The sequence below is a fragment of the Mustela nigripes genome, chromosome 17 (assembly GCF_022355385.1).
Source record: "Mustela nigripes isolate SB6536 chromosome 17, MUSNIG.SB6536, whole genome shotgun sequence".
In the NCBI taxonomy this organism is placed as follows: Eukaryota; Metazoa; Chordata; class Mammalia; order Carnivora; family Mustelidae; genus Mustela; species Mustela nigripes.
Window position 1 is genome coordinate 17,151,280 of NC_081573.1, and position 18,064 is coordinate 17,169,343.

Here is an 18,064-nt window from a genome sequence, read left to right on the forward strand (position 1 = left end):
CTGCGGGAAGTCGTTCTAACAGTCCTGCCTCCTCCGGGCGGCTTTCCTTACCATCTTGCCCCTTCCGTAGCTACCGCTCACGTCTGCGGCCACTCCGCGGTGAGAACTGGTGGACTCCTGGAGCCTGATTGGTCGGTGCCAGAAGACCCGTTTCCGAAGGATCCCCAGTGGTTCAGGGGCTAGGAGGTGCAGCCTATCACTGAGGAGGGGCGGGGAAAGTTGGGTGAGAGCGCCGATTGGGTGGGAGGCGGACCCTTAAGACATTTGAGAGTTCCTGTTGGTCTGAGGAAACCTGCGTCAGGAACGTGGGGCGGAAGTGGCTGGGAAGGGAATGGGGGTGTTTAATTCGGGTATTGGAGGGGACACTGGTGGACGGTCAGTTTTGGGGGTGGCTTGGGACGGAGATGGGGGTGTGAGAGGACTGAGAACGGGGACCTGGGGAAGCTCAGATGGGAGTCCCGGGAAGCTCAGAGTATGGAATTCTGGAAGACTCGGGGTGGGGAGTCTAAGGGGTTTGGGTAGGGAAGAAGGTTGGAGTTAGGCTCCGGACTAAAGGCCCAAGGTTGCTGCAGGGAAGGGGCGCTCGGGAGGAGAAATGTGAAGGGGTCCAGAATGGGGAGATCCGAGGAGACTGAGGGTGGACCTTTCTTAGGAGACGGAGGGCACGTGGGTGTTGAGAGTGGGGCACCTGAAAGGGTTTGACGTGGGAGGAGGGTGTATGGTGATTTTGAATATTGTTAGAGAGCCAGACTCATGGTTTCAAGTCTGAAGTTGTTAGGATGGGGTCTCAAACTGTTTGAAGGGATTTTAGGGGTGCGGCCCTGGAAGTCGTGGAGCTCTTGAGAATGGCTCCCAGTGAGGTCAGAGGATGTTCTCTGTGAGAAGCTTAAGAAGGCAAAAATGTGTGTAGTTTGAGAGGCCGTTGTGGATGGAGTTTGGGGCAGCGGGGCAGCCTTCTGAGCGCTCACTGTGTCCGGGTGGCTTTTGAGATGCTGAGAATTCGGGTTTTAGAAACCAAGTGAGTTTCCCAGTAGGGCTGAGGGGAGGCCCCACGCCTTTGGTAAAGCAGAAAATGGGATCATAGCCTGAGGGTGGGAGGCTTGGTGACTTCAGAGTGTCCTCCCCTCCCCCACAGGACTGGGTGCATGGAGTTGGTGTCGATGGAGGATGAGGACGCCAGGGTCCCAGCCCTGGAACCATTCAGGGTGGAGCAGGTTGTCAGGACTGGGGTTGCAGAGGGTGAAGGTGGGGACTAACGGGTGGAAGATAAGAGTGGGGAGAGGTAGGCTGAGTCCTGGGTTTGTGGGCTGGGACTGCTTCCTCCCTCCAAATTGATTCTTACCCTCAGGATATATCTCTACCCTCACCCCCACTTCCCACCCCCCAAAATGAGCATTAGTTCTTTGAAGTCAGGCCCTGGCCTGTCTGGGAATGTCTGGACCCACTCTTCAGAGGGAAGGACTGACTGCTCAGTGACACTAGGGCTCCTGTGTGGGTCTCAGGGCCGCACCTTCAGGAGGCTCTCTATCCTAGGCACCACCTGTAATCTACTATGTCCCTGACTTCATCTCCAAGGAAGAGGAAGAGTATTTGCTTCGACAGGTAATCACAACACGCTTCTGGTTTGTTTTTCCCTCCCTCCCTGGTCCCTCCCCAGTCTCCAGGTTCTGTGTGAGAGCCCCTAAGGCTACAGTGATGATCCTGGCAGGAAGGAGAGTGCCACCCGGCACTCATCCCTCCGCTTCCGTATTCCTCTTGCAGGACCTGCTGGGGCCTGTCAGAAAGAAACTTAGAAGTCCCAGAAGACTTAGGGGAAACCAAACTGATTCTTAGCAAGGTAGTTATGCAGCTCAGACTCCCTGTGCTGGGATAGCCCAGTCCAGCCTCCAAAACAGAGGAAAGCTAGAAACAGATTCCTTATGCTAGAAACAAGGAGGTTAAAAATCTCCGGCCCTTTTTGCTGAGATAGCCCAATCCTGCTATCATGGAGAAAAGGCAGTTATAAACATAGGCTGTGATTGCCCAGTTTGGGCCATTTGAGGTTGGGGGAATTAAGAATTTGCAGTTTCAGATTTCTGTGCTGACAAAACCCAGGCATCAGAATGTTACAGAGTAAACTCTTCACTCTGCTGAGATAGCTCATTGTAGACCCAGAGTCTTGGGAACAAGGTCATCAAGCACAGATCACCTGTGCTGAGATGGCCCAGTATTCTGCATCTGTGTTTAAGGTTTGGGGAAAAAAGAATTTACAAAGCTCAGAGCTTTTGCAGCCTCAAAGCCTGAGAGCACAGGTCTTCCTTGTGTTATCCCAAGTAGTCTTGTCTAGTGTGAGTCCCAGGAATAAGTTAGCTACAAGAACAGACACTTAAAAAAATTATTTATTTATTTGAGAGAGAGTGAATGTGTGCACGCACATGCAGGGCAGGAAGGAGAGAGGGAGAGAGAGAATCTCAAGCAGACTGCCTGCTGAGCGTGGAACCTGACTCAGGAACCTGAGATTGTGATCTGAGCCCAAATCAGGAGTCAGATGCTTAACCGAGCCAGCGAGGCACCCCAAAGAACACAGACTCTTGTGCTGTGGTAGCCCATTCCAGCGCCATAACTGTGAAAGGAATGACAAGGTTATCGAGTACATTATCTTGGAGATTGCCCATTCTAGACCCTTGGGATCTTGGCAGTGGAGAATTTTCGAAGTACTCTCTTTGCTACACTGAGATAGCCCAGCCTAGCACATTTCCTCCCCCAGGGGATAGGAACAAAGAGGTTCCAGAAGTCAGGCTGTGCTGAGATAGCCTGGGATTCAGGAAATTAACGGCGTGCACACTATTTGCTGGGTTAAAAAAGCCCCATCCAGCCCAGAGCTCTGAGTAGATTCATACCACGATTGTGTAGCTCTGGTTTCTTTTTCTTGATCCTAGTAGACACAGGATCAAGAGCAAACAACACAATCCTGGGAACACTGTCTCAGAGAAGAATCCCACAGACTTTTGAGATGTACCCCCCCACCCCCGGTAGAGGGCCCTATGTTGTTCTTGGTGGGAGAATCAGAGTGGTCCTGAAAAAGGACTGACCCCTCCCCACCTCCTAGGTCTTCAATGCCCCAAAGCCAAAGTGGACCCAGCTCTCTGGGAGGAAGTTACAGAACTGGGGTAAGTGTCCCTGCCCAGGGGCATGGGCAATTTGGGGATGTAGACTCGGGCAAGTGACTCAGGTTGGTGACACTGGGTGGATCCTTGAGGGTTCAGGGGGTTCCAAGGGCCAGGAGGATTCTGAGGGGCGAGCAGAGATTCTGATAGACTAAGGATTTCCTGATGAGTTGGGGGTATCTCCCAAGTGTCCAGGGGTTTGAAGGAAGCAGTGGGTAGTGATCTCTAGAGTCAGAGGTTCCCCCGGGTCAGAGTGCTCCCAACCCCTGGGATATTCCTAATGGGGACTCCAAGTGCCAGGGCTCCTCGGTTGGGTGTCCTCAGGACCCCATTGCCCTCTCCCAGGTGGGCTCCCCCATCCCCGGGGGATGGTTCCTGAGCGGCTGCCTCTGTGGCTCCAGCGCTACGTGGACAAAGTATCTGACCTCAGCCTTTTTGGGGGTCTCCCAGCCAACCACGTCCTTGTGAACCAGTATCTGCCTGGGGAGGGCATCATGGTAACCACACGCCTTCACCCCGACCCCCAGACCTCCATGGGGCAGGGTGTCATGGTGACCCACCTCTACTCATTAAGAAGCCACATACCCCAACCAGGCATTCAGCACCCCCATTCCAAGCAGGGGCACCCTCCTTGAGCCCCAAAGGGTGGGGGGGGTGTGGACTCCTGCCCTGTCCAGCCCTGGTGCCCACTCCCTAGCCCCACGAGGATGGGCCACTCTACTACCCGACCGTCAGCACCATCAGCCTGGGCTCCCACACCATGCTGGACCTCTACGAGCCGCGGCAGCCAAAGGACGATGACCTTGCAGAGCAGGTGGGCCCTGAGACACTGCCCCAGCCACCCATGGGCATTCTGACATCCCACATCCTCCAGTAGGCCCCACTCTCTCCTGCCTGCAGGGTACCCCTGATAGTCTCCCAGACACCTTCCCCCATCCCTTCATGGAATGCACCCTCATCCTCCCAGACTCTGGTCCCATCCATTTGCAGGGTGCCCTAGAAATGATACCTGAAGACAACACAGTACCCTTACCTATTAAATGGATGCCCCAATGCCCTACAGTTTCCCTGGCCCCATACATTCAGAGTGCTCCCAATAGCCCAGGGTCCATATACCCTATGCAGGACTCCCGAGTACTCCAGCACACACTAATACCCTCAGATACCCCAACACAGACCTCTCTGCCAGTCCAATAGTGTAGATCTGCCTCCTGAGACACCTTCAGATTCCCCCGGGGCCTCAACCCATGACTCGCTGCTCAAGGCCCCCCAGATATACTGATCCCCTTCTGTGAGGGCTGCGGGTGACAGCAGCTTCCCTGACCTTTCTCTGAGTAATGCATTTCCCATACCTTAGGGTTCACATAAACTCCCCTGGGCACCCCAAGGCCAGCTATTCCTTTGTATCCCTAGGTGCTCCTGGGTAGGCTGACACCCCCTTCTACTGCGTGGGTGTCCTCAGACATCCTGATGTCTGTAGACAGGCCCAGACCACACCTTGGCTCCTCCCCGCCTCACTGTTACCCCATCCCAAACCCCACCGTCCTGCCTTCAGCCAAGCCCTTTGTCCAGTTCCATACAGAGTCCTAGGCCTGCTGATCACTGGGTCCAAGCTGCAGCCAACTTCCTCCCCGCACCACCCCCCCGCCCGCCCCCGACCCCCAGGGACTGCTTGCTGGTCCTTGCCCCTCACTCGAGCCCACTAACCGAGTCTCATAGGATTTCCACTCCAGAGCTTCTCCCTGGGAACCCTCTGATCGCCCCTGAGCCTTGGTCCCTGGGAACTCACTGACCACCCCCCCGCCCAACCTTTCAAGTCCGCTAACCTTGCTAGCCCCCTGACTTCCGGGGACTCGCTGACCTTCAGCCCACCCCGCAGCCCCGGTCCCCGCCCCGGCCAGCCACCTCGCTGCTGCTGGAACCGCGCAGCCTGCTGGTGCTCCGTGGCACCGCCTATACGCGCCTCCTCCACGGCATCGCAGCTGCCCGCGTAGACGCGCTGGACGCCGCCTCCCTGCCGCCCAACGCTGCCGCCTGCCCGTCCGCGCAGCCCGGAGCCAGCCTGGTCCGTGGCACGCGCGTCTCGCTGACCATCCGCCGCGTGCCCCGCGTGCTGCGCACCGGCCTCCTACTGAGCAAGTGACTGGCGCGTCCGCTTGCATTCCCGGGCTCTCCGCCTGGGCCTGACAGCGTCCACCCTTTGACCTTGGAACCCTGGGGCAGAGGCGGCTCCCTCCCCCCCCCCGGACGACCCCCCCCCCCCCAGTAACTTTGTGGGAACTATAGGAAGAGGTCCCATTTCAAATAAAGCAACAAAAATCTCTCTCTGGCTTTGGATTGGGGCGGGGGTCAGATGCGTGGATTCCTGAGGGGCACTGTGTCAGGGACCTTGGATGGTGTGGGTTCTGGGGTCAGATATATGGTCCCTAAATGGGGCAGAATCCAGGGCTCTGGAGGGGTCAGGGTTCTATCTGGAAACTCCTTAGGTGCGTTGAATGGGGTGAGCCTGGGAGGTTCAGCTAACTGGCGGCTGGGGAGGAAGGAGTTAAACGGTGCTGCTGTCATCTGAGCTAGGCCTCAGATTACCAGCTGGTCCAGGTTCTGCTGGTTAGAAGGTGGAGGTGAGCCTGCCCCTGGGCCTCTGGCTGTCTCAGGCCTGGTAAGTCCTACTGGGGGGGTCGGGGGGGGGGGGGGGGGGATACCCCTGGCCAGGAAAAGGGCTCTCACTGGGGATCCTCACTGACTCTATCCCCAGCTCCCAGCTATGGCCCTGCCTCCACCTCTGGGGCCTAGACCCCCCTCAGAGCCCCTCAACCACCCCCCTGGAGCCCCCAGGGAGCCGGACATTGGTGGATTCACCCTCTGCCCCGCTTCTGAGGAGAGACTCAGGTAGGGGCTAGGGCTTTTGCAACTGGGGTCCCAAAAGGGTGGGGGCAGAAAAGCAGAGGCATTTTGAGGCTACGAGGTACTGTGGCTATGATCACCTAGGGATGTGGCAGAGGGAACTGCGGCCAGGGGTAGGGTAGGGTGGATAACGGGCACCTAGACTCACCCAGAGGCCTGTCAATGCTTCATACCTCCCAGACCAGACCAGGCCCAGAAACTGGGGCAAGACTCCTTGGACCCTCCCCAACACCTCCAGGGTGGGTTGGGGGGCACTGAGCCTGCTGCTGGTCCCCTCAGATTGCCAGCACCCACTTCCAGTGAGGACGCAGCAGCGGCCAAACACTGTGAGGTAAGCTGAGGTGATCCAGGCCCCTTGTGCCAGCCCCCCACTTCCTCTCCCCCAGAATCTGGGGATGAGATGATTCTGGGAAAGCATTGGGCATCTGTGAGGGGGGTAGAGATGCTCTAGAAAATGATTTTCATGATTTTACCAACTGGGAGAGAATTGTTTTATCATTGACCCAGGAGCAGTCCCATTCCTTGTGGAGATATCCAGCACGATCACCCCTCCCTGTCCAGGTCCCCAGACCCCAACTGTCCACAATTTTAGGAGCCTTGGAAACCTGGAGGCTTTGAACTTAGAGGTCTTCAGGCCTGGTTCCACCAGGGAGGGAGCTGCTCTGGTGCAGACCCAGAGATGGACACTGGATGGAAGGACAGCAGAGGGGTGGCATTGGGAGTAGGGGCAAGGTCTTGGTTAGCCCCTGACCCTAACCCAGTCTCCTGTATTCCCCAGCACCTCAGCTCTGGCCAGGAGGTATTGGAGGCTGAGCAGGACAGCCTAGCCCTATGCCTGTTGGGGCTGGGCCTCCGGCTGCAGGACCTGGAGCGAGGCCTGGGGCCCTGGGCATCAGCCCAGAGTAGGATGGGCCAGCTGCAGGTGGGCAGTGGGAGGCCAAGATGTGGGAGGGTGGGCAGGGCCTCAGGAATGGGTGCAAACTTCCTGGGGTGGGAAATGGGTTTATTCCACATTCCAGATGCCCGGGTAGGAAAGATGAGAAGGGACATAACTCCAGGTCCCAGATCTCGCGTGCTCCTGGTGTGGGGGGATATGGGTGAGGGGTGGTGTCTAACCTTGTGTCCCCAGGCGCTCCAGGCAGACCTCCGTGGGGCAGCTGAACGCATAGATGCCCTCCTGGCGTTTGGTGAGGGGCTGGCACAGCGGAGTGAACCTCAGGCCCGGGCATCCCTGGAGCAGGTCCTGAGAGCCCTCAGAGCCCACCGAAGCAGCATCTTTAGGCGACTGTGGTGGCTGCAGGCCCAGCTGGTCAGCTCTAGCCTGGTATGGCCTGCCCTGGCAGTCCCCGCCCCAGGTACCGATTCCACAGCCCCCATAACTCTGTCTTCTGACCAGGTATTTGAGGAGGCCAGCCCACTGGATCAGGACTTGGAAGTCGAGGGGGACTTGGATGGGCCAGGACCTGGTGGGATCTGGGGGCCCTGGACACCCAGTAGCTACCCCACTCCCGCAGAGTTGGAGTGGGACCCGGCAGGGGATGTTGGAGGCCTCAGGCCCTTGTGGCAAAAGACAGCCTGGACACCAGGAGCTCCCTGTGAGCTGTGTGGTCACAGAGGCCCCCAGGGCAGGGGACAAGGCCTTGAGGTGAGAGCAGTTGGGGGATCCCCTCCCCCACAGGCACCTTTGGGATACCTCTTTGTTTCTTATCAGGGTACTTCCCTTTCAAGGGGGTCTTTGTGGCTCTGTCTCTCCCTCAGTCTTTCTCAGTGTCTCTCTCTTGCTATTTCACTGTTGTCCTCCTCCCTCCCTCCCTCCCCCTGCCTCTCTTGGTTTCTGTGTCTTCTTTACCTCTGTTTCCTCTTATGGTCTCTATCTGCACTTCTTCATTTCCTCCGCTCTCCCTCACTCTCCCCTCTGCAGCCACGTTAGTCTCCTGGTTCTTCAAACATCCCAAATTCACGATCTCAAAAGTCCCCAGACTCATGCCCCCTCATCGCCTCATTTCATTCCAGTCACTCCACAAATGTCACCTTTTTTTATTTAAAAAAAAAACATTTTTTTTTAACTGAGCTTTATGCCCAACGTGGGTCTCGAACTCACAACCCTGAGATCAAGTCACGTGCTCTACCAACAGAGCCAGCTAGGCACCCCTCCCAAATGTCACCTCTTCAGAGAAGCCTGCCCTGACTTCCATACATGATCAGTGCTTAACCTCTTTATTTCCTAACAGCAGTTACCACATCTTGACATTGTACATTTATTTCTTCATGTGTGGTCTCTCTGCTGGAATAAGCTCTATGGACGCTAGGACTTTGCCTGTGTACAGATTCTAGAACAGTGCCTGGCATGTAATAGATACTCATTAAATATTTGTTGAATTAATGAATAAATAATGTCTCTTTTCTCTTGATATCTTCGGTTCTGCCCCTCTCTTCCTTGCTTCTCGAGATCTTTTTCATCCCCAGAATCTCATCTGTGACAAGCCTATCTTGGCTCTTGTGCAACTTTGTGTCTGTCCCTAGTTCTCCCAAGGACCCCACACCTCAGTTTCCCCACAAGACATGCTCATGTCGGGCTTCAGCCACTGGAAACACTTGGCAGGTCAACGAAGACGTTCCCTGCTCCGGAAGTCTCAGGTGAGCAGGTCCTCAGCCAGGGCTATCTGTTGGGTATCATGATGGTAAGTGACAGAAACCTAACCCAAATTGAATTACACAAGAGAAAGGGATGCTATTTTTTCATGTAAGTGAAAAGTCCGCGTGCTGCTGAAAAGATCTGGATGCTATTAGGGCTCAGTCCTTCCCTCTCTTGGGCTCTTCTCCAAGGTGGTCGCCTTCTCAGCTTATGGCGGCCCCAGCTAAACACTCACGTCCCACTGGTTCACCCACCTAAGGAGAAGCAGAGTGCCACTGACCTACTGGCGGCAAAGTCCCAGGGCTGACTCCCACTTGGCCAGCTTGGGTCATGACCTGTACCCGGAAGCAATCACAGTGGCAAGCCAATGGAGTGCTCTCATTGGCCAGATCCAGCTCACATGCCCAATCTTGGAAGTGGGAGTTGTGTGGGTCAGCTACTCCAGAGTCCGAAGACCTGAGAGGGGAAGACAGGATGCCCTCCATCCCCTGTACATTGAGCCACCATTATCAGGAAAAGGAAGATTGGATGGAGGGCAGGCACAGATAACAACCCCACTTGGAGATATTCCAAGCCCATGTGGGTTGGGTCCTGAGGGTTCAGGGGGTGCCAGGAGGGAAAAAAAGCTCAGCTCTGTAGGTCTGTAGTAGGAAGGAAGAGTCCAGACTAAGTGTTACTTCCATCCATTCTGCTGCTGGCTGCTGTCCCCTCTTAGGACAAGAAGCGAGCATCTCCCAATCTCCAGGGCGTGATGTTGGAGGTAGACCCTGGGTGAGATACCTGGGAGATGGGTCTGGGGGTGTGGGGGTACAGGGCTTACAGTGGCAGCGCACCATGCACTTAACACCCCGTCTCCCTTCACAGAGCCCCTCCTCCTGCATCCGGGCACTCGCTGATCCTCCTCCTCCTCCTCCTCCTCTTCCTTCTCCTGGTGGGTGCCACGTTGCTCCTGCCACCATCAGGGGGGTCTTGCTGCTCTTCTGCCCGACTGGCCGGGACACCTTACCTGGTGCTCAGCTATGTCAATGGTCCTCCTCCAATCTGAGTACGTAGCCCAGATACATGTAATAAACAGTCACTGTCAAAGATGTGTCTTAGTCCGCGTGGTCTGCTGTAACAAAATCACAGGCCGGATGGCTTATAAACAGTAGGAGCTTGTTTCCTCACCATTCTGGAGGCTGGGAAGTCCAAGATCAAGGTGCCAGCAGATTGGGTATCTGCTGAGGGCTGCTACTTGCTTTACAGATGGTTACCTTCTCGCTGTCTCCTCACATGGCAGAAGGGGCAGGGAGCTCTCTTTCCTAAGGGCTCTAAAAGATCCTTCCATGAGGACTCCACCATCATGACCTAATCCCTTCCTGAAGGCTTCACCTCCTAATACTATCACATTGGGGGTTAGGATCTCAGCATATGAATCTTGAGGGGACACAGACATTCAGACCACAGCAGAATGTGTGAGGATATTGAGTGTTTGAGTTCAGAATTTGGGATACAGCTCTGATGTATCTGTCCAAGACGGCCCCCTCAGCAGATTCCTTTGCTTTGAGTGTACAACACAGAACAAATCACCCCATCTTAATGGGGATCCCCCAGCCCTGAGACAAAGACTCAAGCACAAGTAGTTTATTGGAGGGGTGATCCCCCTAGGCAGATTGATAGGGGAGTGGGGGAGTGAGCCAGGAAAGGCAATTAATGAGCTGGTTGCTGGGCATCTGGGGTTCTCTTCCACTAGGGGCCCCTTGGAGAGTCTGGAACACAATCAGAGTAGTTCCACCCAAAGGGTGAAGAAGTTGTGACATTTATGTACCAGCTCCCGTATCTCATCAGTTAGGGACTGTTCTGGAGATGCGAACTCCCCAGCACATCCCACTTCTCCTGCCTGTCAAGGCTCCCCAGGCAAAGAGGCGCAGGTGCCTGCCCCTGGAAGCTCAAGGTATGTACCAGAAGGATGCAGGTGATGTGGGCTAGCTGCCGACACCTGCTACAACCCCTGTCTGGCATGCATACAGGTACTCTATACAAGTACTCCCAGGCTGGCCTTCCCTGGTGTAGGACCATAACATTCCCCTTCCCTGGGGTCTTGATGACACCAAGCTAAATTGCCAGGGCTCAGTCCTGAATTCCAGTCCTCAGCCTCAGGTGTCTGAGCTCATCCTCTCCTCCGAGTTTATGTAGTCAGGACAAAAGAAACAGGACTAGACTCAAGAACAGAGGCAGGAACCTTGTGCCAGGCACCTGGATGTGCACTAAACACATCTTTATTCTGTAATGCTCACGACCACCCGATGGTGTGTCCCCACTTAACAGAACAGGAAACTGAGGCTCTCAAGGGGAACAGAGGCAGTCAAAAAACATTTATAAAATTTTTCACAATTCCTTAGTCCCTAGTTACATTTTTTTCCCCTAATCACATTTTTAAAAGATTATTTACTTAAGTTTTCTCTACACCCAACATAGGGCTTGAACTCAGGACCCCAAGATCCAGAGTCACCTGCTCTTTTAGCTGAGCTAGCCAGATGGCCCCGAATCACATTTCAAATACTCAAATCTCAGGTCGCTCTCAGATATTGGACAGTGCAGACCTGGCAGAAGAGTGTTCCAGGAAGAAAGTGCAAAGTGCAAAGGCCCTGAGGTAGAAGTGTGCCAGGCAAGCGGGAAGGCCGGTGTGGCTGGAGCATGAGTGGGAGGGGGGAGCATGGAAGGTGGTGAGGTGAGAGGTGATGGGGCCAGATCAGGTGAGGCCTTGTGGACCACAGTGAGGACTTCTGATCTGAGTTAGGCTGAGTTTGTTTTGTTTTCCCAGCTTCAATTCGGATACTTTTTGAATTACCAAAGAAGAAGGGACAGCATTACAAGTCTTCATGGACTCATCGTGAGCTCCAGTCATTATCAACTCAGAGCTAATCCTCTTTAATTCTCCCAGGCACCTACTCCCCTCTCCCTAGATTACATTGAAGCCAATCCTAGACCTCATATCCTTTTACTCGTGAGCAATTCATGGAACATCTCCATATCGGGATTGTTTTGGTATCGAATCACAATACTTTCATGATGTCAAGAAAATCCTAGTCATTCCCCCACATCATTCATACTCAGGATGGTCCAGTGCTGTCTGAGGGAGGGAGCTGAGCCAGAGTGATGGTAACATCGAGTGCCTGGCTGGCTCAGTAGAGCATATGACTCTTAATCTTGGGGTTGTACGTTTGAACCTCACCTCACGTTGGGTGTAGAGATTACTTAAAAAAAAAAAAAAAAAAAAAAAAGAGTGGTGTAACTTGCTGGTGTGGCTAGTGGCTCCTCCTCAGGTACTGTGATTTTCCCAGATGTCCCCAAGGCTCCACTGGCTCACCTCATGCACGTATATGGTCACCGGTTTGGCCCCTTGGGACAGCTGCTCAGGGCAGGAAGCTGGCCGTCTCCTGGGAACCCACTTCTTCAGCCCCAAGTGGACCCAAGTAGGCAAGAGGTCATGAAGCTGGGACATCACCTGCTGCCACAGCACTTAATCCACTGTATCCTAACAGCCACATGAGGGAGGCCCTATTACGATGCCCAATTTCACAGATAAGGATACGAGGACCAAAGAGGTTAGTTAAATCACAGGCCCAGGATCATAAAATCAGTGAATGCTGGGATTGGGATCCAAACCCAGGAATTGCAGTACGAGGGTTCCTGCTCTTCATCACCAATGACCTACAACCTCCTCCCTCCAATCAGGCACTCCCTTCCCTCATTCTCTCTACCACAGAAACTCTAGTCATCTATAGCACCTGGGTAGAATGTCTCCCCTCCTGACTCAGGTCACCCAGCCCCAGTGGGGACTTGTTCACTGCCTACAGCCCTACCAGAAACTCCCATCATGGAGCTTCTTAGGACTCAAATCCTTGGAGCCAGGAGGAAGCAAGAGGGAGAGGGGAGTGCTGTGGGGCTGGATAGGTAGGACTCCATTAGCCACTTTCAAGGCTTGGGCTTTTACTGAGATGGAGTCAGGCCAGGATTAACAAGAACATCCAGATGGAAAAACAAAAACAAAAACAAAAAAACCGAGGCTGGAGAGAGATGAGCAAGCCAAGATAGCTGAGGCAGAAGCCATGTGTGCAAACCACACAGCCTGTGCTCTGGGGCACTCCAAGCCCCAGCTGGAATCCTGCATTTCTGCCCTTTGTCCCCTCCAGAACTTTGTCCACACTGGTCCTCCCACTTAGAAGCCCAACCCAGCACCTGGGAAACTCCTTATAACTCTTCAAATTTCAATTCCACTTTATAACTCTTTGTGCACCTGCGACGCCCATGGGGATTAGAGCAGAGTCATGTTTCTCCTCTGTCTAGCCTCTCTTTAGTCGGAAGTCTGGGTTTCTTTCCTAAGGGTCTCCTCCTCTTCCCAACCGCATTTGCTAAGAATTCATCTGCTTTCCACTCTTTCCATTTATGTAACTGACATGGATGCGAACAGAGTTCAGTGCTGCAAAGTGCAGTACCCCAGAGAATGTCTAGGGAAGATTAATACAGGGATATGGAGGAAGTATGTCTGGGGTTTATGAGCCCATCTCCCCTGCCCCTGCCCCAGGGCCTTGTAGCTGAGGCTGGACTCATTTAGCCACGTTTGAGGTCCCTAGCACTGCCTCGGGGTTACCAGCTAGGCCTCCCCAGCGCCACCATTTTCTCTCCTACCTTGTTACCTTCTATGAAGGAGTCAACTGAGGTTTCTTTGGGGTCAAATCAGGGTGGGTCTCAAGGAGCTGCCCAGGTGCAAGAACTAGGCTGCTTTCAAACAATCTGCTAGTCTAGAGGGCTCCAGAGAGGAAGAGACAGCTCTCCACACCTATTCCTCCCAGAGGGTCACTTCTTGGTGAGGGCCCTTTCAAAAATCTCCAAACATGTGAAATTTTTGAGACCACCAGCAGGAAAGTAATCTCAGCCCCGATTTTATTCTTCTTTTTTCCCAACAGTCCTGAGAGAAGGGCACAGAAGTCAGGGCTCCCCTTTAGAATCACCAAGTATAGGTCTTGAGGGGTCTTTAGTTGATCAGATGGGGGGTAAGATACCCCAGCCCCTTCCTCCCAGGTCCTAGTATGCCGCAATTAATGGGAAGATAGTTTTCCAAAGGGGGTTTCGGGGCTTCTCACCATCCATCAGGGTATCTTCCCAAACTTCTCAGCAAAAAGTATGCTCTTCTCAGAGTTACATACAAGATAGGGGAGCCTGGGGTCAAGAGAAAGGTGTCTCTTTCTGTCCAAGGGCGGGCGTCCTGGCTCCCCAAGCGTTCAGGTAAGTAGCTCTCAGCTTGTCACAGTTCAGCCAGCCGGCAACCAAGCCGCCCCAAACCCTAATGGGGAAGTTCGACCCGTTATCATGGATCGGGCAAGGTCAGGAATCTCTCAGCATCCCTCATGGGGGTTTCTAGGACCCCACGTCGCTAGGAGGGCTCTCCGACACCCCCAATCCACCCAGCTGGTCTTCTCAAGACATCTCACCCTCCGTCAGATGGGTTCCCCGGTTCCCCCACGCAGTCCGGCGGGTCCTCGGTTCCCCTGTGCTACCGGGTGAGCTGCTCGGCCCGTCACCGCCCATCGAGAGGGTTCTCTGGTGACCCCGTGCTGTTGAGGGGGTTCCTCGGACCACCAGCATTGTCAGGCTGGGTCCCTGGGGCCCCCGAGCCGCTGGCCTCCTCAGTTGGACCCCGCAGACGCACGAAGGCACCCATGGCCGTGGCGTGGCCGGAGCGTAATAGCTGCAGCTGGCGCCGCCCGCGGCGGTACAGGTACTCGATCCGCAGCACGTCGGAGCGCGGCAAGCAGGCGTGCTGCCGGAACTCGGCCCGAACTCGCGCCTCGACGCCCGGCTTCCCGCGCCCGGCGCGCAGCAGCTCGCGGTACAAGCTCAAAACTTGCCTCTGCAGCCGGCTGGGGCGGCTCATGGCAGCAGCTGGACTGAGGGCGCACGCAGGCAACGTCCTACAAACAGCCGCGCAGCGGTACCTTTCAGAAAAGCGGCTGTGCCCGGCGACGGGAACTTCCGGCCCCCGCCCTCCAAAACCTCCGCCTCCTGCTTTGCTCTCCCATTGGCTGTCGATGCAGTTACGTCATAATGTTGCGGCTCAGGGGCGGAATTGCTGGTTCCTAGGCCTGCTCCGCAAGGAATCTTTGTCCTTGAGAGGACTGCGGGTTTGGGAACACGAAGGTGGGGGTTGTCAGGGGCTCCAACTCAGATTTTGAGTCGGGAGGAGACAGGATCCCGACCTTACTCTTGGGGTCCTGGGAGACGGGGAACCTAGAGGTTGGAATCTTTGTGCCCCCCCAGGGCGCGGGCGCACTGGGAAGAAGATATAGGCACAAGCAGATTTGGTCATGTTATTTATTAAAACAATCTCGGGGAGGTTCGTGGGTTCCCATCCCAAGGGCAGGTGTGTGTCAGGAGGTCCCAGTCACGGGGACACCAGAGGGTCGGCGTCAGGCGAAGTGTTGTGTCAAGGTTGGAGTAACAAGCTTCTCCGTGCTGTGGGATGACAGAGACAGGTGTGGGCTCCGAGTGCCCCAAAGGCTGCCTAGGGTGCAGGGAGTTGCGCTAATCGCGCCCTCTGCCGATGTGAGTCAAGTACCAGGGCAGGAGAAGGGCAAGTCCTCACCAGTTGTTGAAGCCCCGAGCCCGGCACGCCTGGAACACGTCGGTTAGGCTGGCACCCCGGAGTCCTCCTGGGAGTATCAGATCGTCGGCTGCGATTCCGTTGTAGTCCCCGCAGGCTGCTCGGAGGCGTCCTTGGAGCGCCGGGGAGGCCCGTAGGGCCACGGCCCCTTCCGGCCCCACTAGCACCCGCAGCGTGGGGGACCTCTCAATGATAACCTGGGAGCCCTCAGCCCAGCGTGCGACCACGCCCCTGCACACTCGAACTGGGAGCCGCGCGGGTTGTCCGTTTACCTGTAGATTGGGGAGGCGGGTCAGGGGCGGGGATTAGAGTTTGAATCCCAAGGTGCGGCTCAGAAACCGGGGTGAATCCTGCTACGCTATCAGAAATGCAAATCCAGGTCTTCGCGAGAGGAGTAAGGTCTGGGATTTCCTTTAAAAATCCTCCAGCACGAACAAAACAAAAAGAGTGGGAGGAAAAGATGAAAGCAAGAATGGCAAAATATTTGTAACTGTAACAGGGTTTTATAACACCACTCTCTCTTCTCTTGTGATGCTTGAAATATCCATAATAAACTCTTTCCTAAAACGGAGTTTTAGAGAAAAAGCCTTAGGAAGCTGTCGCATCTCTCTCACCTGTGTCTTCATAATCTAGTAACTGTTTACGCATACTCTGTGTCAGGCATTATTCTAAGTGCTCTAGTGTTTATTTTATAAGATAATGTAAGACAGTACATTAGCAGTATATGATACAATTGATATTTAAACATATTGTCACCTAATTTATATTTTATGTAATTAATGATATATTATTTATTCATTTTTTAAAGATTTTATTTATTTATTTGAGAGAGAGAGAGGAAGAGCGCTTTATGTGATCCAGGGGAGGGGAAGAGGGAGAAGCAGGCTCCCCACTGAGCAAGAGCCTGATATGTGGGACTCAATCCCAGGACCCTGGGATCATGACCTAAGCCAAAGGCACCCAGTTAACTGATGGAGCCACCCAGGCATCCCTAAAGTATTTATTTTTTGAAGGATTTTATTTATTTGAGAGTGAGAGAGAGAAAGCCTGAGAGAGAGGGGAGGGTCAGAGGGAGAAGCAGACCCCCCCCCCCCCACCCAGGGGAGTCCTGGGATCATGACCTGAGCTGATTGCAGATACCCAAACCAAGGAGCCACCCAGGCACCCAATATTAAAGCATTTAACTGATATTAAATCCTCACTAACACTCTGATAAAGTAGATCAGTACTGTATGCCTATATGCCTCTTGCCTTTTACTGATTAGAAACCTGAGGCCCAGAGAATTAACACAGCTTGCCCAGGCTCATATAGCTGGTAAGTGGCAGAGCAGTTTTGAACCAAAGGGGTCTGATTTCATGACCTGTACTCTTTTTTTTTTTTGAATTTATTTATTTGACTGAGAGACACAGCGAGAGCGGGAACACAAGCAGGGGGAGTGGGAGAGGGAAAGGCAGGCTTCCCAAATGAGCCACCCAGGCGCCCCTCATAACCTGTATTCTTAACCATTCAGCTATATGTACCGTGTCTCCATTAATAATATAAAAGTGGTTGCAAGAGCAATCACAGCTTTAAAAGTTTTTTTTAAGTTTATTTGCTTTTTTTTTTTTTTTTAAGGATTTGATTTATTTGAGAGAGAGAGTGCAACCACAAGCAGGGGGAGAGGTAGATGGAGAGGGAAAAGCAGGGAGCCTGACCTGGGGCTCGATCCCAGGTCCCTGAGATCATGACCTGAGCCAAAGGCAGCTGCTTAACCAACTGAGTCACCCAGGTGCCCCTAAGTTTATTTAAGTTAAGTTTAAGTTTATTTTAAGTAGTCTCTGCACCCAAAGTGGGGCTCGAACTCATGACCCCAAGATCAAGAGTTTCAAGCCCTTCAGAATGAGCCAGCCAGGTGCCCCAAAGAACAGTCACAGCTTCTACTTACTGAGCCCTTAGTATATGCCACGTACTTTGCAGGAATCCTCACGGCTACGCTATGTGGTAAGTACTGTTTTTTTGTGGTTGAGCAAACAAAGGTATTGAGAGGTTGAGTCACTCACTCACCCATAGTTACATTAGAAGGTTAGGAGACACACAATCAGGGTCTCGATCCTTTAACTAAAGGCTCTGGCTTAGCTTACCTGCCAGCTTGTAGCAGACACCCCAGCTGTTCTCTTGCTGGACTGTTTTCCCATTGGCAATTAGCCTCCACTGCACAGCTGTGCTCTGCTTCTCAGCATGGGGTTTCAGGTTCCTTTTCCTCTTATAAATACTAACCATTTTGCCTGCCCAGTTCAAATTCTACTGCTCCCCTGCTTCTGTGTTCCTTAGGAGAGCTAGGTGCCCTCCTCCCTGGCATCTCTCTCAGCTGGATTTCCAACCCCTCCTTGTCTGGCTTCTTCCTATCAGCAATTAAACATCCCCAAGTTTCTCCCATCACAAAATCCTAGCAGTTAATCAGTTCTAAGGTACCCTTACCCTCTGCCTCTCCCTGGCTTAGCTCTATTCTCATCTGTTTGACAAGGCGAGTTTGCAATTTGTCAAGAGTTGTCTGTTCCTGCTATTACTCAAACCTGCAATCCAGGAGCTATTCCCCTGCTGTGATTTTAAAAAAGATTTTATTTATTCATGAGAGACAGACGCAGAGGCAGAGGGAGAAGCGGGCTCCCTGCAGAGCAGGGAGCCTGATATGGGACTCGATCCCAGGATCTCGGGATCATGACCTGAGTCATCCAGACATCCCTTTGCCACGATTT

At 53.7% G+C, this 18,064-nt stretch overlaps 4 protein-coding genes across 12 annotated transcripts in view; 2 read left to right on the forward strand and 2 right to left on the reverse strand.

Moving 5' to 3' along the window:
* The first annotated feature begins 304 nt into the window (after positions 1-304).
* Positions 305-5,469, forward strand: ALKBH6 (alkB homolog 6). 6 transcript variants are annotated; one of them, XM_059382615.1, is made up of 7 exons: positions 305-375; positions 1,136-1,214; positions 1,534-1,602; positions 3,089-3,149; positions 3,492-3,643; positions 3,844-3,960; positions 5,026-5,469. In XM_059382615.1, the coding sequence occupies exons 1-7, from the start codon at positions 332-334 to the stop codon at positions 5,287-5,289; spliced, it is 786 nt and encodes a 261-aa protein (XP_059238598.1). In that variant the 5' UTR covers positions 305-331; the 3' UTR covers positions 5,290-5,469. The 6 variants fall into 6 exon arrangements, with proteins under 6 accessions (XP_059238598.1, XP_059238602.1, XP_059238601.1 ...); XM_059382619.1 differs by having other exon boundaries at positions 3,882-3,960; positions 5,026-5,113; XM_059382618.1 differs by having other exon boundaries at positions 346-350.
* A 73-nt stretch (positions 5,470-5,542) lies between these two features.
* Positions 5,543-13,492, forward strand: SYNE4 (spectrin repeat containing nuclear envelope family member 4). Of its 4 annotated transcripts, none has more exons than XM_059382609.1 (9): positions 5,543-5,805; positions 5,902-6,035; positions 6,231-6,381; positions 6,829-6,972; positions 7,180-7,374; positions 7,447-7,695; positions 8,574-8,687; positions 9,401-9,456; positions 9,550-13,492. In XM_059382609.1, exons 2-9 carry the CDS (start codon positions 5,911-5,913, stop codon positions 9,728-9,730), a joined length of 1,215 nt encoding a protein of 404 aa, XP_059238592.1. In that variant the 5' UTR covers positions 5,543-5,805; positions 5,902-5,910; the 3' UTR covers positions 9,731-13,492. The 4 variants fall into 4 exon arrangements, with proteins under 4 accessions (XP_059238592.1, XP_059238593.1, XP_059238594.1 ...); XM_059382610.1 differs by having other exon boundaries at positions 7,180-7,359; XM_059382611.1 differs by having other exon boundaries at positions 6,330-6,381.
* Positions 13,493-13,589: 97 nt separating this feature from the next.
* SDHAF1 (succinate dehydrogenase complex assembly factor 1) lies at positions 13,590-14,730 on the reverse strand. Its single transcript, XM_059382620.1, has one exon. It carries the CDS (start codon positions 14,600-14,602, stop codon positions 14,246-14,248), a length of 357 nt encoding a protein of 118 aa, XP_059238603.1. The 5' UTR covers positions 14,603-14,730; the 3' UTR covers positions 13,590-14,245.
* A 295-nt stretch (positions 14,731-15,025) lies between these two features.
* Positions 15,026-18,064, reverse strand: part of LOC132004946 (IgGFc-binding protein-like) — a 29,306-nt gene continuing 26,267 nt past the window's right edge. The window contains exons 18-19 of the mRNA XM_059381612.1: positions 15,311-15,600; positions 15,026-15,180 (exon numbers count right to left, since the gene is read on the reverse strand). Of these exons, the coding sequence (XP_059237595.1) occupies positions 15,135-15,180; positions 15,311-15,600 (336 nt within the window). The 3' untranslated portion in view covers positions 15,026-15,134. The remainder of the gene's footprint in view (positions 15,181-15,310; positions 15,601-18,064) is intronic.